General features: G+C 42.8%; 1 protein-coding gene across 1 annotated transcript in view; it reads left to right on the plus strand.

The window, feature by feature from the left end:
- Positions 1-23,974, plus strand: part of trpm3 (transient receptor potential cation channel, subfamily M, member 3) — a 275,797-nt gene that overhangs the window by 131,202 nt on the left and 120,621 nt on the right. Inside the window, 5 exon segments of the mRNA XM_055886361.1 lie at positions 14,154-14,233; positions 20,766-20,967; positions 21,411-21,624; positions 22,665-22,789; positions 23,283-23,454. Coding sequence (XP_055742336.1) covers positions 14,154-14,233; positions 20,766-20,967; positions 21,411-21,624; positions 22,665-22,789; positions 23,283-23,454 — 793 coding nt within the window.

The raw sequence follows: 23,974 nt of genomic DNA on the forward strand, positions 1-23,974 counted from the left end.
TTTTCATATCCGATCGTTCAGAGTATCTCTACCGCTCCTGCTGTGGCACGAACCGACTCGAAGCCTGTAACAAAAAGGGAGACAACGTGGAGATAAAGAATAACTAAATATATTTATTAACTGAAGTAAAGTAAATACAATTAACAATGATGTGTGTAGTCAGTAGTGTAAGTGAGTGGTTGCGTGTATACATGTGATAATGAGGGGTGTTGAAGGGTGTCAACGCAAACAAACAAAAATGCCTAAACCAAAATACGTCTGTCTGCATGGAGAGAGTCTCTCCAATGAATTGAGAAGAGGTGCATTTATCCTGGGTCACACCCGAGCACAGGTGTGTCCCATTTCTCTGATGACGCTCCCGGCTCCGCCCACCGACATCCTATTAAGGAAAACAAGAGCAAAGCGAAAGAATTCGGCAGACAGTGGAAGGGTCGTCACCCCCCCCCCCACCCCCCCCCCCCCTATAAAACCGGGGACGAACAAGGACCCCGGAACACCATACCAGTCACACAAATTTACCTGGCACAGTTGGTGTGCTTTTCTCCATTCTGGAGTGGCAACAAGATAGTTTTGCTCAGTGCACTGGCACACAACCGTAAATGGACCTTGAAACTTGGCTTGAAAAGGAGAATCAACAATTGGTGACGAGGCTCAGTTCGGAGATCAAATATGCCCTTCATCCTCTCCTGTGAAGATGATAGCTTCTCTTTATCCATTTCACCAGCGGCGTACAGGCGTCGCCAGAAATCACACACATAAGATAACAGGGACTGAGGGGGCTCGGGAGACTTCCAGTGATCCTGGAGAACAGATAGAAGTCCACGCACCCTATGTCCAAACACAAGGTCATTTGGACTGAAACCCGTGCTCTCCTGTGAAACCTCCCTAGCGGCTAACAGTAACCAAGGCAACCCCTCCTCCCAATCCTTATCCATCTCAGTACAATAAGCTCTCAACAAAGACTTAAGTGTTTGATGGAAACGTTCCAGTGCACCTTGACTTTGACAAATTGTGTTTAATATGGAGCTGTTGGAGAACCTGACCAAACAGATTAGAGGTGAAATTAAATCCTTGATCACTCTGAATGACCTTAGGGATTCCAAACAGTGAGAAACTGAATCAAATCTTTTAGCACAGACTTAATTGTGATAGAACGGAGAAGATAGGCAGCAGAACATCTAGTGGTCTGAGACATCACAGTGAACAGGTAACTACTACTATTTTTAGAACGAGGCAGAGGACCAACACAGTCAATAACCAGATACTCAAAAGGTTGGCTGTTTACAGGAATAGGAAACAGTGGTACCGGCTTAATAGCTCGATTAGGTTTACCAGTTAATTGACCGGTGTGACAAGTTTTGATGAACTCAGAAACATCTCTCTTTAACCTAGGCCAAAAGAAATGTCTTAATATGCGGTTGTAGGTTTTCCTCACAACCATATGTCCAGCAACGTCGTTGTGCGATGTTGTCAACACCAACTCACGAAGCTTAACACGTACAACAACCTGACTAATCGCCTCCTCCAAAAAACAACTATCATGAGACACCCACTTTCTCATCAGGACATCCTCTTGGATAAAATAGCCATGTGCGACATCGCCCAACTGTTCCATGCCAAAATTTGGTCACTCAACTCTTCTTATTTGGGGTCAGTCCGTTGCACATTGATTAGATCGGAGCGGGGTACAGATAACGGGATAACAGGGAAAGCAGTGACATACCTCTTTGTGGTATTCTCGTTAGCTGGCGCAATGACCAGGTTGCCACAGCTCATAGAACGTGTCACTGCACACGCAGAGAACACCTCTGTGGAACTCTGCACACTCATCAGGAATACCTACAAATGACGGCTTAGCGGAAACCACTAGAGATGGAAACACGACATGCCGTACACGCTCACCAGCCAAGTTATTCCCAAGGATAACGTCGATACCCTCAATAGGGGGGTATCTCCTTTCCCCAGTTCACAATCCAACATCAGTTTATGCAATAGAACTGACAGAGTGTTCAAACCTATTACCCTAATTAGAACACTACTTCCTGAATCAGTCTCAGCAGAGAAGGGTAACACAGGTTCCAACACAAACGATTCAGAGGCACCTGTGTCTCTCAGGATCTTCACTGGCACTAGGTCCTTACTTCTTAACATCGACACAAAACCCTCTGTAATGAAAGGTAAATAGTCTGTGTCAATAGGGACTTTCACATGTCCCTGGGCATGATACAATGTGTCAGGAGTGAACTGATGTGGAACAGCCGCAGCTAACGCCGTAGGCTTAGATTTAACGTAAGCACAAGTACTGAATTTACCCCTAGCCCTGAGAACCGGACATTCGTTTTTCCAGTGACCCGAACCTTGACAGTAGTGACAATCTTGACCAAAGTCAGCTCTACCACGGGAGTCAGGCTCAACCCTAGTTGAATGAAACTCTGCCCGTGAACCAGAGTATCTCGGTGAGCGAGGCCCAAATTTCTAACGCCCCCACTCACTCCGAATATGGGGCTCTGCAAAGACACTTGTGAGTCAAAACATACTCGTCCGCCAAAACCGCAGCTTCAGCGACAGTCTTTACTTTTTTGCTCGTTAATGTACATGGCTATATGATCAGGCATTGTGTCCTTAAATTGCTCTAGCATAATCAGATCACACAGCCAATGGAAAGTCATAACTGCCAAGGCGGAACACCATCGATTAAACTGTGAAGATAACTCTCGCGCAAACTCAACATGAGTCTGTTTATTATCCCTTTTTAAAGTTCTAAATCGTTGGCGGTAAGCCTCAGGAACCAATTCGTAAATCTGTAACACAGCCATTTTAACCTCATCATAACTGACACTGTCGGCTACACTAAGAGCTGAATATGCTTCCTGCGCTTTACCAGTCAACACACACTGCAACATTAAAGTGCGGTCAGAATTAGGCCAACTCCTAGCATCAGCAACACGCTCAAACAACGAAAAGCATGTCTCATGTTTCCTTTGCATTAAATTTAGGCAACAACCGTAAGTTCCCAACAATATCAAATGTGTCCAGGGCACGACCAAAAGAGGAACGACCCCTAGGTAAATCTGGGTCACCTTCCCAGAGTAAACTCTCCCCTGAGTGCTTTCCTTCCCTAACCAACTCTAGCCGCTCTTGTTGCAGCTTGATTTTAGCACGCTCCAAATCCTGTTTAAATTCCAATTATTTTTCATACTTTACACGATCATGCTCTAGCTTCTCACGATCATGCTCTAGCTGTAACAGAAGCAGTTCTTTCTGTTGTTCAAAAAGAAGACTACTAGGTCTAACAGATGGAGCGGCCATTGTAACGTTATGGGGAGACGGCGCGTCCTCAGCAGAGGCTGCCCCAGTGATAACTTCAAGAATACCACTCTCCATCAGATTGACCTTCAATATTAACCTAATATACTTTTTTTATGTTTATTGCTAATTTCAACCTTGTAGTGTTCAGCAATCTTCAACAGCTGTTCTTTAGTACATAATTCCAACAGTTCCTCTGATGGAAAGCGAATTAACTTGTCTACATTAGACGCCATAGTCAGAAGTAAATACAAAAACAAATCTCACGCTCTTTCCCTCTGCTGAACACACCAGACCGGACCACAAGATAAGTGACAATCACACTGGGCACCACAGAAGAGAGAGATAAGATATATATATATATATATATATATATATGGAGCTTCCCCAAAACCTACAGTAACTCAACCCTAGTCTTCGTGCAGATATGCGGTGGGTAATTATGCACTGTAGCCCGCCGGCAAGGAAATAAACCCCCCAGCACGCTGGCAGGTTTCCCCAAGCCACGGATGTGCCCCCGAGACAACTGCTCAGTCCACAGACACCACACAAAAATAACAAACAAAATAACCATGTCCAACGTATTCCAAAATGAAACACGTCGCTAAGCCTAACAGGGGAAAAATGCTATAGCTCCTGGTAGTAAGAGTCACTACCCTACACAAATATCCCACTGAAGTACTCAGCCAATTGTACACACCTCCTCGGACCGATGTCCCAACAGCGAGTAGAGCAAGAGTTTCCAGCCTGGGCAGGGGCCTGGAAACGAACCAATATACTCTCTCCAACGCAGCAAACAAACACCTATCCACTGCAGTGTCAAGTTTAAAAAACAAACAAAGGCAACCAGTACTGGTCCTACCAAACATTACAACTCAAACAAGCTGGAACAAAAGATGCCAACAAGAATTCAGACATTAACAGAATTCTCAAACATTAACTCCACGTTTTCTCCCAAACACAACACACGTACTAGTAAGCCCAACGACACTAGTATTAATCCTTCATAATGCTTTACGCCAAAATGTCTAGTAACCAACCTTATGATCCTGGACAAGCCCCCACTTGTCTCGAACCGGCTCAAAGCCTGTAACAAAAAGGGAGACAACGTGGAGATAAAGAATAACTAAATATATTTATTAACTGAAGTAAAGTAAATACAATTAACAATGATGTGTGTAGTCAGTAGTGTAATTGAGTGGTTGCGTGTATACATGTGATAATGAGGGGTGTTGAAGGGTGTCAACGCAAACAAACAAAACAGACACAAAATGCCTAAACCAAAATATGTTTGTGTCTGCATGGAAAGAGTCTCTCCAATGAATTGAGAAGAGGTGCATTTATTCTTGGACACACCAGAGCCCAGGATTGTCCCATTTCTCTGATGACACTCCCGGCTCCGCCCACCGGCATCCTATTAAGGAAAACAAGAGCAAAGAGAAAGAATTCGGCAGACAGAGTGGGAGGGTTGTCACATGCTGTCTCTAGAGAGTTGAAAACAACAGGTCTGGGACAAGGAGGTACGTTCGGTGAACAGGTCAGGGTTCCATAGCCGCAGGCAGAACAGTTGAAACTGGAGCAGCAGCACGACCAGGTGGACTGGGGACAGCAAGGAGTCATCAGGCCAGGTAGTCCTGAGGCATGGTCCTAAGGCTCAGGTTCTCCGAGAGAGGGAGAGAAAGAGAAAAAGAGAGAGAGAGAAATAACTTTCCACCTTATCCACTTCTGTCCCACTACTGTCCCATCGATGTGGATGAGGGGGTGCTCTCTCTGCGTTTCCTGAAGTCCATGATCATCTCCTTTGTTTTGCTGACGTTGAGTGAGAGGGTATTTTCCTGACACCACACTCTGAGGGACCTCACCTCCTCCCTGTAGGCTGTCTCATCATTGTTGGTAATTAAGCCTACCACTGTAGTGTTGTCTGCAAACTTGATGATTGAGTTGGAAGTGTGCATGGCCACGCAGTCATAGGTGAACAGGGAGTATCGGAGAGGGCTGAGAACGCACCCTTGTGGGGCCCCAGTGTTGAGGATCAGCAGGATGGAGATGTTGTTTCCTACCTTCACCACCTGGGGGTGGCCCGTCAGAAAGTCCAGGACCCAGTTGCACAGGGGGGTGTCGAGAACCAGGGTCTCGAGCTTAATGACGATTTTGGAGAGTAGTATGGTATTAAATGCTGAGCTGTAGTCAATGAACTGCATTCTTACATAGGTATTCCTCTTGTCCAGACGCGATTGCATCGTCTGTGGACCTATTGGAGCGGTAAGCAAATTGGAGCAGGTCTAGAGAATCAGGTAGGGTGGAGGTGATATGCTCCTTGACTTGTCTCTCAAAACACTCCATGATGACAGAAGTAAGTGCAACGGGGCGATAGTCATTTAGTTTTGTTACCTTAGCTTTCTTTGGAACAGGAACAATAGTGGCCATCTTGAAGCATGTGGGGACAACAGACTGGGATAGGAATTGATTGAAAATGTCCGTAAACACACCAGCCAGCTGGTCTGCGCATGCTCTGAGGATGCGTCTAGGGATGCCGTCTGGGCCGGCAGCCTAGCAAGGGTTTACAAGTTTAAATGTTTTACTCACGTTGGCCACGTAGAAGGAGAGAGCACAGGCTTTGGTAGCGGGCCGTGTCAATGACACTGTATTGTCCTCAAAGCGCGCAAATAAGTTGTTTAATTTGCCTGGGAGCAAGACATCGATGTCCACAACGAGGCTGGTTTTCTTTTTGTAATCCGTGATTGACTGTAGACCCTGCCACATACGTCTCATTTTTGAGCCGTTGAATTGCGACTCTACTTTGTCTCTATACTGACGCTTTGCTTGTTTGATTGCCTTGCGGAGGGAATAGCTGTACTGTTTGTATTTGGTTTGGCGCGATTGCTGCCATCAATCCACGGTTTCTTGTTAAAAATGTTTTAATAGTCACAGTGGGTACGACATCTCCGATGCACTTAATAAACTCGCTCACCGAGTAAGCGTATATGTCAATGTTGTTGTCTGAGGCTATCCGGTACATATCCCAGTCCACGTGATCGAAGCAATCCTGAAGTGTGGAATCCGATTGGTCAGACCAGCGTTGGATAGACCTGAGCACGGGCATTTCCTGTTTTAGTTTCTGTCTATAGGCTGGGAGCAACAAAATGGAGTCATGGTCAGATTTGCGGGGGAGGGCTTTGTATGCATCGCGGAAGTTAGAGTAGCAATGATTCAGAATGCTAGCAGCCTGTGTCGCGCATTCAATATGCTGATAGAATTTAGGAAGTCTCGTTCTCAGGTTAGCCTTGTTAACTTCTACTTCATCACCATCCCGGATCCGGGAGCATCCTCATCAGTAAAAAGCTGACTAGCATAGCCTAGCATAGCGCCACAAGTAAATACTAGCATATAAATATCATAAAATCACAAGTCCAATACAGCAAATGAAAGATACACATCTTGTGAATCCAGCCATCATTTCCGATTTTTCAAATGTTTTACAGCGAAAACACAATATGTATTTCTATTAGTTAACCACAATAGCAAAAGACTCAACCGCATATTTTCACAATTTTTTTACCGCATAGGTAGCTATCACAAAACCGACCAAATAGAGATATAATTAGTCACTAAACAAGAAACAACTTCATCAGATGACAGATGACACAATATAGCATTATATTAGCTTACCACAATAGCCAAACACACAACCGCATTCATTCATAGCATAGGTAGCGATCGCAAAAAAAAGCAAAAGATATCAAAATTAATCACTAAAATCCCTGTCTACAATAAATGCAGCCTCTGGATGTATGGTTTCCAGTTTACATAGAGTCCAGTGAAGTGAACTTTCAGGGCCGGCGAGGTATCTGCTTGGGGGGGATATAGACGGCTCTGACTATAATCGAAGAGAATTCTTTTGAAAGATAATGCGGTCGACATTTGACTGTAAGGAATTCTAGGTCATGTGAACAAAAGGACTTAAGTTCCTGTATGTTGTTGTGATTACACCATGAGTCGTTAATCATTAGGAATACACCCCCGCCCTTCTTCTTACCAGAGAGATGTTTGTTTTTGTCGGCGCGATGCGTGAAGAAACCGGGTGGCTGTACCGACTCTGACAATATATCCCGAGTGAGCCATGTTTCCGTGAAACAGAGAATGTTACAATCTCTGATGACTCTCAGGAAGGCAACTCGTTCCCTAATTTCGTCCACCTTGTTATGTAGAGATTGGACATTGGCGTCTAATATGCTCAGGAGCGGTGGATGGTGTGCTCACCTTCTGAGTCTGACCAGTAGGCCGCTCCGTCGGCCTCTCCTGTGGCGACCGCGTTGTTTTGGGTCGGCCTCTGGGATAAGATCCCATGTCCAGGGAGGAGGTCAGAACAAAAAATCAGCTTCGGGAGAGACGTATTCCTGGTCGTAGTGTTGGTAAGTTGTCATCGCTTTTATATCCAATAGTTCTTCCCGGCTGTATGTAATAACACTTGAGATTTCCTGGGCAAACAATGTAAGAAATAATACAGAAAATAATACAGCAAAATACTAATAACTGCATAGTTTCCTAAGGACCTGAAGCGAGGCGACCATCCTTGTTGGCGCTACAGAGGGAGAGGCTCTGGATAAGAAAGACTCATGAAAGACTGAAACAGGTTTACCTCTAAGATTTATCCTGTGATTAGCTCTATTTCATTTATTTTATCCTAAAAAACTCCCCAATCCTTGCCGATGACAAGCATACGCAGGTAAATGATGCAGCCACCACCATGCTTGAAAATTTGAAGAGTGTTACTCAGGGATGTATTGTGTTGGATTTGCCCCAAACATAACGCTTGTATTCAGGACATGAAGTTAATTTCTTTGCCACATTATTTGCAGTTTTACTTGAATGCCTAATTGCAAACAGGATATATGTTTTGGAATATTTTTATTCTGTACAAGCTTCCTTTTTTTCACTCTGTCATTTAGGTTAGTTTTGTGGAGTAACAACACTGTTGTTGATCCATCCTCAGTTTTCTCCTTTCACAGACATTAAACTGGCCTCATGGCCTCATGGTAAAATTCCTGAGCGGTTTCCTTCCTCTCCGGCAAGTTAGGAAAAATGCCTGTATCTTTGTAGTGACTGTGACACCATGCAACGTTTAATTAATAACCATGCTCAAAGGGATATTCAATGTCTGATTTCTTTTTCTTTTTTATACATCTAACAATCGGTGACCTTCTTAATGAGGCATTGAAAAACCTCCCTGGTCTTTGTGGTTGAATCTGGGTTTAAAATTCACTGCTCGACTGAGGGACCTTAGAGATAATTGTATGTGTGGGGCACAGAGATGAGGTTGTCAATAGGGGTCCCCAGTAAACAGCCGGCGCAACAGCACACCATAATTGCTAATTAGCAAGTTATTTGGCTTGCTAGCACAAAATGACAAGTTCGTGTTTCTTGACCCAATCAAAAAACTGAACAAATTAGATATATACCTGAAACCCCACCTCTTTAAGGAATACCTAGGATAGGATAAAGCAATCCTTCTGACACCCCCCCCCCCCCTTAAAAGATTTAGATGCACTATTGTAAAGTGGCTGTTCCACTGGATGTCATAAGGTGAATGCACCAATTTGTAAGTCGCTCTGGATAAGAGCGTCTGCTAAATGACTTAAATGTAAATGTAAATGTATATACAGTACACACATTGACTTGTTCTTGCCAGCACAGTCACCAGATCTCAACCCTATTGAGCTGTTGTGGGAGCAGCTTGACCGTATGATACGTAATTAAGTGCCCTTCAAGCCAATCCAACTTGTGGGAGGTGCTTCAGGAAGCATGTGGTGAAATCTCTTCAGATTACCTCAACAAATTAACAACTAGAATGTCAAAGGTCTGCAAGGCTGTAATTGCTGCAAATGAAGGATTCTTTGACGAACGCAAAGTTTGAAGGACACAATTATTATTTCAATAAAAAAAACATTATTTATAACCTGTCAACATCTTCCTATTAATTTTGCAACTATTTTTATGTATGTTTTCATGGAAAACAAGGACATTTCTAAGTGACCCGAAACTTTTGAACGATAGTGTACATACAAATTACCTCGACTAACCTGTACCCCCCACGCATTGACTCGGTGTTGGTACCCCCTGTACTTTTTATATATTTTTTTACTTTAGTTTATTTTGTAAATATTTTCTTAACTCTATTTCTTGAACTGCATTGTTGGTTAAGGGCTCGTAAGTATGCATTTCACTGTAAGTTCTACACCTGTTTTATTCGGCCCATGTGACAAATACAATTGGATTTGATTTGGCTAGCACAGCAAATAACGACGGAGCTAGCGTGATGTAAAGGTAGAGAAAGATCAGCTTATCTTGTTAGCCAGCTAGATCGATACATTTCTCTCATGACAGCGAACGATATAACTGAAATAAATGTAGCTAGTATACGAGTCCAGTGTTTGACGGCCACATTGTTTACATGAAAAGTTAGCTAGCAGCAGCAATTACCCCACTATCAACCCCTCTCTCCCTCTTCACCATTCTGTCTCGCCTAGCTCTCCATCTTCTTCCTCCAAAAGGCAACTATATTTTACCCAGATGTATTGCCTTCATAGTTTCAATTAAGAAACGTACTGTAGTTTTAATTAACCGCTAGCTTATGCTAGGCATGTATTATCGACTTCACGTTACAAGGCCATGTTACAAGTGGTTGGTTTACATATAGTAAAGCTAGACTATAATACAAATGCTGGCGCCTACACCTAGTGGTGATAACTTTGAACTGCATATTAATTACACCAGGATGACGCAACATGAAGCAAACAAATTGCAACTTTATTTCAAGCAACATGTATTTAGAAATTAAATCAAATAACCTTCAAATATTAATTTCTGCACACCCTCATGATTGCTATTTGCTAATGATGTCTATCTCCTGTGCATGTCATCCTTAAGGCCTACCTTCATTGCAAGGCTTGCACTAATCCATTTCATGATGGAATGTACAGTAGCTGTATAAGTCAAATCTTGTATACTTCAACATGGTTAGCCTCCTTAATTGTCTAATGAAAAAGGAAAAACCCACACACGGATCTTTCCAGTATCAGCATTTTATTTTCTTATAAGTTATTACAAGTGCATTGGACTTGCCCACGAGGCCAATACTAATCCCATCATATGTCTGCATTGAACATGCATGCCATAAATAATCTCACATCCACTGTAGTCAAAACGGTAGAACACGGATAGTGGAGGCAAGAGAAATACCCTGGAGAGTGACCACAGTGAAGGCCATGTACAAAGTTCCATCCCTTTATGGCTGACCGGGCCGGGACGCAAACCCTAATCAAATGACACGTGGTAGCTAGCATGCCAATCACTGGAGAAGGAGAACAGTGAGTGTAGCAGAATGAATCAAATCGGTGCAAAATTGCAGGAGGGTATCCTTAAATAGTTTTGATATTAAAATCTAGATACATTCATAAGACAGGTGGAGACACTACTTCAAGTCTCAGGGTGATGACATCACATCACAGTGGCTACTAAAACTCACCTGCAACTCACCTCTGCTACAGTCGCACCCCTTTCACCTCCTCCTACGCCACCGAAAGTATCTCAGCCTCCGACTGTGTGATCTGAGTCAATGTAGCAGAATGAAATACCCATAAAATGCATTCTGTGGGTGCTAGATTGACTCAATTCACAAAGAGCCCTGCTGGTTGCTGAGGTTGATGCGGAGAAGGAGAAGGTCAGTGAGTGTAGCCGAGGGGTGAGTGTGTAGCACGTGAGCTACTGGACAGGTTAGTGCTAGGCTCTATCTCAATTCATCCTCGATTCCTCTCCTCATCTCCTTCTAAATACCCATTGGAGAAAAAGGTCAGAGTGAGGCCTCCCGGGTGGCGCAGTGGTCTAGGGCACTGCATCGCAGTGCTAACTGCGCCACCAGAGTCTCTGGGTTCGCGCCCAGGCTCTGTCGCAGCCGGCCGCGACCGGGAGGTCCGTGGGGCGACGCACAATTGGCATAGCGTCGTCCGGGGTAGGGAGGGTTTGGCCGGTAGGGATATCCTTGTCTCATCGCGCTCCAGCAACTCCTGTGGCGGGCCGGGCGCAGTGCGTGCCAGCCAAGGGGGCCAGGTACACGGTGTTTCCTCCGTCACATTGGTGCGGCTGGCTTCCGGGTTGGAGGCATGCTGTGTTAAGAAGCAGTACGGCTGGTTGGGTTGTGCTTCGGAGGACGCATGGCTTTCGACCTTCGTCTCTCCCGAGCCCGTACGGGAGTTGTAGCAATGAGACAAGGTAGTAATTACTAGCGATTGGATACCATGAAAATTGGGGAGAAAATGGGATAAAAATTAAAAAAAAAATAATAATAAAAATAAAAGGTCAGAGTGGAGGGACCTTGTACCTTCTCCAATATAGTTGCGATACAATACGTGAGGAGATAGAATGTGAGTAATCAAGGAAAGACAGTGAGACAAAGCTCTAGTAGCTATTGTCCGATGATCTCAACTGCCCTGAGATCTAAAGTACTGTTATCCTAGCTCAACCAAGATCATGGTTTTGGTAGGATAATGGATGCTGCTTTGTGAGTATGAAGTTGCATCCTTGGTCAGCCGTACAGGGATTGTTACACCCCCACCACTGATCAAGGACTTCAGCTGCAGCACAAATTTGTGACAAACAAATAAACAGACAAATAGGGAATGTTTAATGACCAACAAATACACGATACTTAGATCAAAGAATCAACACATTATTTAATAAAATACAAAGAATGCATATGTAAATTATTATTGGGTTTACTCCAAAAGAAGATATGATTGAATAGTTAAATGAATAGTGTGTAATATAAATAATAAGCATAAGCATAATGTCAGGGCTGGGCTGGAACGGATACCTGTACACCAAGTAACTAGATCTCTAGGAGCAAGGTTGGCCATGCATATTCTAGGTCTATCCGTTGTTACTTTTAACATAATTTTTGTAGTCCTACAACCAATTCTAAGAGTAAACCAATAGCATTTATAACCCATTGGAGATATACTCTTCAGTCTCTCCAGGATTTGGGACTTTCTTTGGGACCTTCATCGGCAGAAATTAGACCAGAACTTGCTTCATTATTCTCAAGTGATATAATATTTCATATTTCATTGCAATTGTGTTTTTGTATTGTCATAGTTCTCTCTTTGGGTCTGGAAATCTAATCATTAGCTACCTAGCTTAGATCAAGCTAACGTTTGTGTAATTTTTTTATTTTTATATTGGAACGCTGTCTATCATATTTACATGTAGCTAACTGTCACGTTCGTTATAAGGATCGGACCAAGGCGCAGCGTGGTATGCGTACATTCTTATTTATTAAAAGAATGAAACACTGAACAAACTAACAAAATAACAAAACGTGAAGCTATACAAACGAGTGCTGACAGGCAACTACACATAGACAAGATCCCACAACAGAAAGTGGGAAACAGGGCTGCCTAAATATGTTCCCCAATCAGAGACAACGATAAACAGCTGTCTCTGATTGGGAAACATATCAGGCCAACATAGAAATACAAAACCCCTAGACCTACCACAACCCTAGACATACAAAACCCTAGACATACAAAACCCTAGACATACAACACTAGAGTACCCACCCTAGTCACATCCTGACCTAACCAAAATATATAGAAAACAGAGATATCTAAGGTCAGGGCGTGACACTAACTAGCTACACATCCTACTGGCGCCGCCACATCCTGTTGCTAACGTTACTGTCCATGCAGGCAATGCACCCCGTTGTGATGCTTCTTTGGTAAATATATAAACTTAAATTTTCAAAAATATATTAGTCCCCAGACATAAAGACCATCCCACCCGCGAATACTATGGTAATTTTGACCTTGAGAAACAACTAGACCAAGTTAGCTAGCTGGCTAGCTGTTTACAGCCGCAACAGAACAGCTGTTGTTTACAAACTCATCAGAAGTTCTTTGGGGTTCCAGTGTTCACTTCCGCTACTCCTCAAAAAGCTCTTTAAAAAGGTATATTGTCAGTGACGGATCCCAGTCCAGTGCTGTTGTTGTAGCTCTCTCCCTCAGACCCTGCAGTAGACATGACAGCAGCATCCCAGCAACACACGTTTCTTTCCATTGGCTGTCAGTTATGCTATAATACCATGGAAATTAGGAAATGTTCCATATTTATGGACTCCACAGAAGCAGGATGAAGAACTGCTCATATCTAATACATTCAAACAGAATTTACTGCCTGGGTGCACAGACCATCCACTTACTCTCTACACTTTATCTCAATGGCTAAAAGCCTGTGTCGATAAACTATATAAAATCTTTGCATTTGAGTGTGTGTTAGTTTGCATGGATGAGTTTGTGAGTTAAAAATACAAGTACATGTAAGTGTAAGCTTGCGTTTTGCTATACTGCGGTGTGTGCGCGTGCGTGCAAATGTTTGATAGTCATTTCCAACGCTTGGTTTTAAGACATCAAATATCCATCTTAAATAGTCGATAGCAGATAGGAGACCTGAGGCTATGTGGTTTATATGAATTCTGCAAGAGCTAGCTACCTGGTCCTTGAAGAGAATGTGTCTGTGTAAGACTTACTAAATCCCCTAGGTATTGTGAAGCTTAATATGGTGATCCTCCCACCCACTCTAATGAAGTGCTTTGTCACTTGGTAGAGACATGCCTCTCCTTCTCCCAGGTAATGAGTTGGGCTCAGACTCGCACTGAGGGTTTAGCTTGGTACTAGCTGCTTGCATGCCTCTTGATGTGGCACCTGTAATGCTCTAGCCTCACTCTCTCACGTTAAGAATCCTGTTGTTTGCGTTTGAGGGACGAAGTGACTGAGCGTCTTCTCTTCTCTCTACAGGCACAGAAATCGTGGATAGAACGAGCCTTCAGCAAGAGAGAATGTGTTCATATCATAGTGAGCGCCAAAGACCCCCATAGGTAAGTGAGTTTTAGAATACAATTTTGTCATCCAATGTGAATGGGAAATGATATTATTTACATCCTCCCAGACACCATACATGGCACAGTTGATCAGCGGCGGCCACTGATTGGCAGAATACCTGGGGCACGAGATGGTTGTTGTCTACAATGCAGCATGACAGAAATATGTCAAGTTTTCAAACTAACGGTAGTTTCTTTGAGAAGATATATAAAGTGATCTGTGCATTTGACAGCATAAATACACCTATTTCACATTTGCATAATAAAACCGAATGACCACTATTGCAATGCAATAATCGAAAACACATTTTCTAACTGGGGATAGCTAGCTAACATAAAGTCGCAAAGCATGATGCACTAGCCAGTTAACAAACATATTTCTAAGTTAGTTAGATATGAGTTTAAAATACTTGACATTTTCTAACTATCTAGCAAGCTAGATCCTGCTTGATTTGCTCTATCAGATGGCACTAAAGTAAAAAGTAAATTTGTAATTAACTTGTAAATAAATAATCTTAACAGTCATAGGAGCCTGGGCCTTGAGCAAGCTAGATAGCTATGGCCTATGGCATAATTCAATTTTTTTTCTATATTTCTCAAAATTACTGTAGCTGATTAATTAATTTGTTCATGCCTTGTGATACACCCGGTTTTATTCTGGTTTTGTCCACACAACTTGTCACCTACAGTAGAACCTGAATCAGGGTGAAACTACAACATTGGCCATGTTTTTTTCAATACCAGATCCATGATGAGAAAGGGCTTGCTAGTGTATCCCTCTATCCTACCACTCTTGTTAGATGTAGTTGTCCGGTTTATCAAGGCCCAGGCTCCTATGACTGTTAAGATTATTTATTTACAAGTTAATTACAAATTTACTTTTTGCTTTAGTGCCATCTGATAGAGCAAATCTAGTCATGTCTAGGTTCCCATCTTCAACCTAGAGTCACGTGCGGAAGTAAGCCATCTGGCGCGAGAGACTGATTGGGACGAGACTAGAGCACAGCCCCAGAAGTTCTGACTAAACGCACATTTGACCGCCCCAGGACGGTCCATTTCTTTGTGTTATTATAAATTATGCCATAGGCAGTTCCCCCTTATGGCAACACAATCCAAGCAATGCTTGCACAGAGGCGGAACTGCCGCTGCTGGCAGTCACTGAGGGGTAGAGTAGTAAATAACTGAACAGCTTGTTTTGAACAATACATTTTTCAAACTTTTATAAGCATTTAACACAACGACAGTCCATCATTACTTTAAGACATGAAGGTCAGTCAATCTGGAAAATTTCAAGATCTTTGAAAGTTTCCTCAGGTGCAGTCACAAAAATCATCAAGCGCTAATTGAAATGCATTCCAGGTGACTACCTCATGTATCTGGTTGAGAGAATGCCAAGAGTGTGCAAAACTGTCATAAAAGGCAAAGGGTGGCTACTTCAAAGAATCTCAAATATTAAATACATTTTGATTTGTTTAACACTTTTTTGGATACTACATGATTCTATATATGTTATTTCCTAATTTTGATGTCTTCACTGTTATTCTACAATGTATAAAATAGAAAAATAAAGAAAACCATTGAATGAGTATATATATACTGTATACAGTGCATTCGGAAATTATTCAGACCTTTTAACTTTTTCCACATTTTGCTATGTTCTAAAATTGATTACATAATTGTTTTATCTTATCCATCTACACCCTACACCCCATAACGACAAAGCAAAAACCGTTTTTTATAAATGTTTGCATATGTATTACAAATAAAAAACAGAAATATCTTATTTACATAAGTATTCACACCATTTGATACTGTATGAGACTCAAAATTGAGCTCAGGTGCATCCTGTTTCCATTCATCATCCTTGAGATGTTTCTACAACTTGATTTGGGTCCACCTGTGGTAACAAAATTGACACACCCCTCTCTCTATAAGGTCCCACAGTTGACAGTGCATGTCAGAGCAAAAACTATGAGCATGAAGGAATTGTCCGTAGAGCTCCGAGACATTATTGTATCGAGGCACAGATCTGGGGAAGGATACCAAAACAATTCTGCAACATTGAAGGTCCCCAAGAACACAGTGGCCTCCATCATTCTTAAATGGGAGAAGTTTGGAACCACCAAGACTCTTCCTAGAGCTGGCCACCCAACCAAATTGAGCAAGCGGGAGAGAAGGGCCTTGGTCAGGGGGGTGACCAAGAACCTGATGGTCATTCTAACAGAGCTCCAGAGTTCCTCTGTGGACATGCGAGAATCTTCCAGAAGGACAACCATCTCTACAGCACTCCACCGATCAGGCCTTTATGGTATGGTGGCCAGACAGAAGTGACTCCTCAGTAAAAGGCACATGACAGCCTGCTTGGAGTTTTTCAAAAGGCACCTAAAGGTCTCTCAGACCATGAGAAACAAGATTGTCTGGTCTGATGAAACCAAGATGAAACTATTTGGCCTGAATGCCAAGCGTTACTTCTGGGGTAAACCTGGCACAATCCCTATGGTGAAGCATGTAGGAGCTGTGGGGATGTTCTTCAGAGGCAGGGACTAGTCAGGATCGAGGGAAAGATGAACAGAGCAAAGTACAGAGAGATACTTGATGAAAACCTGCTCCAGAGCGCTCAGGACCTCAGACTGGGGCGAAGGTTCACCTTCCAACAGGAAAACAACCCTAAGCACACAACCAAGACAACGCAGGAGTGGCTTCGGGACAAGTCTCTGAATGTCCTTGAGTTCACAAGCTTCCCACAATAAGTTGGGTGAATTTTGGCCCATTCCTACTGACAAAGCCGGTGTAACTGAGTCAGGTTTGTAGGCCTCCTTGCTCGCACACGCTTTTTCAGTTCTGCCAACAAATTTTCTATAGGATTGAGGTTAGGGCTTTGTGATGGCCACTCCAATACCTTGACTTTGTTGTCCTTAAGCCATTTTGCCATAACTTTGGAAGTATGCTTGGGTTCATTGTCCATTTGGAAGACCCATTTGCGACCAAGCTTTAACTTACTGACTGATGTCTTGAGTTGTTGTTTCAATATATCCTCATAATTGCCAGCAGCATACCACCCTGCATACCACTGCTGGCTTGCTTCTGAAGCTAAGCAGGGTTGGTCCTGGTCAGTCGCTGGATGGGAGACCAGATGCTGCTGGAAGTGGTGTTGGAGGGCCAGTAGGAGGCACTCTTTTCTCTGGTCTAAATAAATATCCCAATGCCCCAGGGCAGTGATTGGGGACACTGCCCTGTGTAGGGTGCCGTCTTTCGGATGGGACGTTAAACGGGTGTCCTGACTCTCTGAGGTCATTAAAGATCCCATGGCACTTATCGTAAGAGTAGGGGTGTTAACCCCGGTGTCCTGGCTAAATTCCCAATCTGGCCCTCAAACCATCATGGTCACCTAATAATCCCCAGTTTACAATTGGCTCATTCATCCCCCTCCTCTCCCCTGTAACTATTCCCCAGGTCGTTGCTGCAAATGAGAACGTGTTCTCAGTCAACTTACCTGGTAAAATAACGGTAAAATAAATAAAAATAAATAATTCTCCTACCTCATGATGCCATCTATTTTGTGAAGTGCACCAGTCCCTCCTACAACATGATGCTGCCACCCCCGTGGTTCACGGTTGGGATGGTGTTCTTCGGCTTGCAAGCCTCCACCCTTTTTACTCCAAACATAATGATGGTCATGTTACGATAATTATGTTCTCAATGTTCATAACCCAAATCAATTAAACTACTCAGTCTGCAACCCTGAATTTGTAAGATACTGGTTGAATGAAACAGACGGAGGCCCAGCTATGATAGTCAAAATGTTTATTCACGGGCGCGCTCCTTCGTTGTACAAAACCATTCATTTTATACTAGCTCCTTACGCACATCATTTTGCACACAAACAGTAGATGTCATACGCACATACATACACACGAACAGTAGGTATCCTACGCACATACTGTATCAATACCCAGCCGAAAAAGATTAGGGACCGTGAGAAGCACTCCCTGTCCTTTCCCAAGTCTCTCAGCGGCCCCTAGCCAAGGTATATATAGAGACATATTGTACAGATATATTGTTTTACCCTAATTCTGATTAAAACTACACACATAATTTATTATAATTTTACTGACTAAGACTACACACATCATTAATAATAATTTGATGATTCTAATGTATTTCATTGATGATTCTAATCAATTACATACAATTATATAGTTTCAGGGTGGAATGTTCTAATCATTCATTTAAACATATAAATTCCATCAACAGGTCATTATGGCCAAACAGTTCTATTGTTGTTTCATCAGACCAGAGGACATTTCTCCAAAAAAATACTAGCTTTGTCTCCATGTGCAGTTGCAAACCGTAGTCTGGCTTTTTTTTATGGTTGTTTTGGAGCAGTGGCTTCTTCCTTGTTGAGCGGCCTTTCAGGTTATGTCGATATAGGACTCGTTTTACTGTGGATATAGATAATTGTGTACCTGTTTCCTCCAGCATCTTCACAAGGTCCTTTGCTGTTATTCTGGGATTGATTTGCACTTTTCGCACCAAAGTACGTTCATCTCTAGGAGACAGAATGCGTCTCCTTCCTGAGCGGTATGACGGCTGCGTGGTCCCATGGTGTTTATACTTGCATACTATTGTTTATACAGATGAACGTGGTACCTTAAGCCGTTTGGAAATTGCTCCCAAGGATGAACCAGACTTGTGGAGGTCTACAATTTTTTGGGGGCTGATTTCTTTTGATTTTCCCATGATGTCAAGCACAGGTACAGGTACACCTCCAATTGACTCAACTTGTGTCAATTAGCCTACCAGAAGCTTCTAAATCCATGACATAATTTTCTGGAATTTTCCAAGCTGTTTAAAGGCACAGTCAACTTAGTGTACGTAAACTTCTGTCCAACTAGAATTGTGATACAGTGAATTATAAGTGAAATAATCTGCCCGTAAACAATTGTTGGGAAAATGACTTGTGTCCTGCACAAGTAGATGTCCTAACCAACTTGCCAAAACTATAATTTGTTCACAAGAAATTTGTGGAGTGGTTGAAAAACAAGTTTTAATGACTCCAACCTAAGTGTATGTAAACTTCTGACTTCAACTGTATATATATATATATATATATGTATATATATATATATATATATATATGTATATATATATATATATATATATATATATATATATATATATATATATATATATATATGTATATATACACTACCGTTCAAAAGTTTGGGATCACTTAGAAATGTCCTTGTTTTTGTCTATTAAAATGATATCAAATTTGTCAGAAATACACTGTAGATGATGGCAGCATTTGCTTTTCTTTTTTCTTTGTTTCATGTCTATTTATTATTAGATCCTCACCCTGTACTTGCTTCCTGTCTCCCAGCGTTTGTCATCTCAAGACCGTTACAAAGGGTTATTCAAAGGTTCTGCTATGGGAACAGTTGAAGAACACTTTTAGGTTCTAAATAGCACATTTTCTTCTAAGTGGATGTGATATGTCACTCTAGTGAATGAGAGGTGTATCTCTAAAGGATGTAATTAAATGTTTGTTTCAATGAATCTGCCATATGTTCTGCCTAAGTGGGCATTCAGAACAGACATAATAAGCACACACAATAAAATGTTGTGAATCACCAAAATCACAATTTCTAGGGAGTTACATCACACTGAAATAAAGCATGCAGTCTGCAGAATGTAGTACAGAATTTGAAAAACTGATGTCCGTCCCCCCCCCCCCCCCCTCCATCGCTGTCAAATGGTATTATGGAAATGTAGACTACTGCTATCGCTCCAGGTGACAGATGGAGAGGAAACTGCCTGACTCGAGCACCACCCACACATCACACTAGAAGCTACTGTTTGTAAGCTTTGGAGGAAAAATGTTGGTGCTCCAGGATCAAATTGTTACTTTTACATCTGTAAAAACCGAGTCGACGACGTGCAGGTGGATAGAAATGTTTTTATTTTATCTCAGGCCGGCGCTTACATCATCTCAGAATTAAGTTTCCAGTTGTCTGCTTTCAGAGGCTCCTGTCTGGATCTGTCACATTTCAACTCCATTTATGTCCTTTGCATATGACCATTGACCACTAGTATGTCTAATGGCTACATTAAATGGTTTAACAGATGTGTAGGAAGGAGAGAGAGTCTGCTGCATGGGGTTTGTGTGGACAGCCTTTGAAATCTGTTCTCTCAGAGTAGAAGAAAGGGAACTTTCCCCACATGTCACTTCCTCCTCCCCAGCTCTAGTGCACATCTGGGGTCTGTTCAGAAGGATGCAACACGTTCAGAGAGAAATGTATTATGTAGAACAATCCTGAATGTCCGATATGTAGAATACGGGAATCATGTCAGCTCTATTCATGACATTTCTATCGGCAATGTTCAGAATGTTTCACTTCACCACTGAGTTAGACGAGGAGAGTGAGGAGGAAGACGAGGAGGTTGGGAAGAAAGATGAAGAGGAGGAGAGTGAGGAAGAGGAAGCCAGCTCCTGCTCTGACTACCTGTCCACCTGTTCCCTCCTCAGGTGCTGCTGCGGCCGTCTGATTGGTCAGCACGTTGGCCTGCCCCCCGGCATCTCTTCCAGTCAGAATGATAAGGCGGAGCGTCTGGTTAAGAATGACAGCCTATCGGAGAAATGGTCTATCAGCAAACACACCCAGCTCAGCCCCACCGACGCCTTCGGAACCATCGAGTTCCAGGGAGGGGGCCACTCTAACAAAGCCATGGTGACCACTTTATACATGGGATTGAATGATATAACATTGCTTTACATAGACACAGGATTGATAGATAAATAAGGACATATTCACATTAGCATTATCTATAGACAGATAGGGCCTATCTACATGACTGCAGACAGATTTCTTGATGAGAGTTAAAATAATCAGATTCCAATGAGCTTTTTAAATGTATGTAATCAAATGTTTTGAAAAGCTGTATTGTGCTCTCTCATTTTAATCTATATTTTACATTGATTCAATACCAACAAAATGACACCTATTGGTTGTTTGATTATATTATATCAGACATTTCTTTATTATCTGTTTCACAAATATTTATCTCATGTACAACAAAATGCACTGTGATAGGAAAAGATTCAAGACAAAAAAAGTGAGGAGACTTTAACATCAAACATACTATTTAATTTCATTCGTGTGTTCATTTGCAGTATGTGCGTGTGTCCTATGACACCAAACCAGAACTCCTGCTGCACCTTATGACTAAGGAGTGGCAGCTGGACCTTCCCAAGCTGCTCATCTCAGTGCATGGGGGCCTGCAGAACTTTGAGCTGCAGCCCAAACTCAAACAGGTCTTTGGCAAGGGCCTCATCAAGGCTGCCATGACAACGGGAGCCTGGATCTTCACTGGCGGGGTCAACACAGGTGGGCTGGGTGGGTGGAGGAATAAACCAGGCCCACTTAGCGGGCTGATAACAACCACGTGCTGTGTCGTTGTTACCCATTAACCCTATGCTTCTGTTTGTCGCTGCTCTTGTTTTGTGTTAATCATCGAAAAAACTCAGCTTAACCCTAATGCTTACCCTAACCTTAACTGTAGCTGCAACATTACATTTGGGTGTAATCTCGCTGGCGAGTGGTCACCTCAAAGGGTCACTGCATATATGGGAAAGGTTATCAGCAGAAAGAGAAGAGAGACAGGTGTGTCAGAAACGAGAGAGGGGCAGAGATTGGATATAGAAGAGACAGAATGGGGGAAGACAAGATGGCGAGAAACCTAAGAAATGGGAAAGAAAAAGACAGGAGGGTGAAAAATGTATGGAGAGGAGGACTTCGTGCACAGAAAGAAGTGAATAGTGAGTGTCAGGCAGAGGGTTGAAATGAGATAATAATAATTGACTGGATTTATATAGTACTTTTCTACCAACTGAGGTACACATAGCGCTTTACATACATAGTAGGGGAAACTCACCTCATCCACCACCAATGTGTGACACCCACCTGGGTGATGCATGGTGATCCTCCAGGCGTGACTGGGGGGCGATAGAGGGGGGGAGAGTTTGAGAGAAAGGGGGGGGGGGGGCTGATATATACAGTACCTGTCTGTCGCTCTGTGTCTGAGTGCTGTGTTAATGTCTGACTTTATCTTTTAGTAGTGGGTGTGTCATTTATTTAAGATCAGTCTATGTATCAATAATGTCAGAATGCCTCTCTTTCTTAATCTCTCTGTCTAAAACACATACACATAAAACTCTCTCACTCACATGTACAATCTATTATCTCTCTCATGTCACACACACACACACACACACACACACACACACACACACACACACACACACACACACACACACACACACACACACACACACACACACACACACACACACACACACACACACACACACACACATACACTCTCTCTCTCCCCCTCTCTCTGTCACATATCACAAACATACACTCAGGGGTGATCCGGCATGTGGGTGATGCGCTGAAGGACCATGCCTCTAAATCCCGGGGGAAGATCTGCACTATCGGCATTGCCCCCTGGGGCATTGTGGAGAACCAGGAGGACCTGGTGGGAAAAGACGTAAGTTACAGTGTGAGTGAATGCTTGCAAGCGTGTGTGTGAGTGCATGTGTGAGTGCATTCATACATGTGTGCCCATACTGTATTTGTGTGTGGGTGTGTGTGTGGACGTGCTATTTCTAGGGGGTTTAGGGTTAAGGTTAGAATTACATTAATGGTTAGGGTTAGGAGCTAGGGTTAGGAGCTAGGATCAGGGTTAGGGTTAAGGTTAGGTTTTTGGGTTAAGGTTAGGGTTAGGGTTAAGGGCAAATAGGATTTTGAATGGGACTGAATTGAGTGTCCCCACAAGGTTAGCTGTACAAGACTGTGTGTGCGTGTGCATGTGTGTATGTGCCTTCTACTGTATTTCTGTGTGTATGGGTGTTTCGATCTCAAGCACTACACCAAGGATGCAGTTGACCAGAGACTATATATTGTCTTTGACAGTTTATTTTCTAAACATTCTGAGTAAGTGGAACGTGTTGATGATGAATACTTTTTTCGTGGTCCAACAGGTGGTCCGACCGTATCAGACCATGTCCAACCCACTGAGCAAGCTGACTGTGCTAAACAGCCTGCACTCCCATTTCATCCTGGCCGATAATGGGACAACAGGGAAGTACGGTGCTGAGGTCAGACTGCGTAGACAGCTAGAGAAACACATCTCCTTGCAGAAAATCAACACACGTGAGTGGAGCCTGCCCCTGTAAATCACAGCAAGATCCAATGACAGGCTTAAAAATAAACAAAAAGATACCTGCACAGTGCACACTGTATAAATGATGACCTCCCAACGTTACTGTATTCACCTATGTGAGAGTGTTTTAATAAAATATTGTGCAAGTATTTTCAGTTATTTTCATATTCCCTAAGTAATTTACACAGCATCTGTTAAATCTGCTGGATGTTGGTACTCTACTACGACCCAATGACAGGCTCGTTCATGTAGACAAACTGGTCAATATTTCCTATTCATATTCATGCTGGTATTCTGTCAGATTTAGCCTCAGGTAATTCTCTTCAAAAGGCTTTGAAACTGGCCCTCTCTATCTTGGAGATTTTTACCCTCAACCAAGTATTTAATCACCTGACATAGGTCATCATCGCCTCAACTGAAGCCAGTATTCCTCCCTTTCTACTTCTTCTAGTGTGTGTGTGTGTGTGCATGTGTGCGTGTGTGTGTGTGTGTTTGAGAGAGCAAGAAAAC

This window comes from Salvelinus fontinalis, chromosome 28 (genome assembly GCF_029448725.1).
Source record: "Salvelinus fontinalis isolate EN_2023a chromosome 28, ASM2944872v1, whole genome shotgun sequence".
NCBI lineage: Eukaryota > Metazoa > Chordata > Actinopteri > Salmoniformes > Salmonidae > Salvelinus > Salvelinus fontinalis.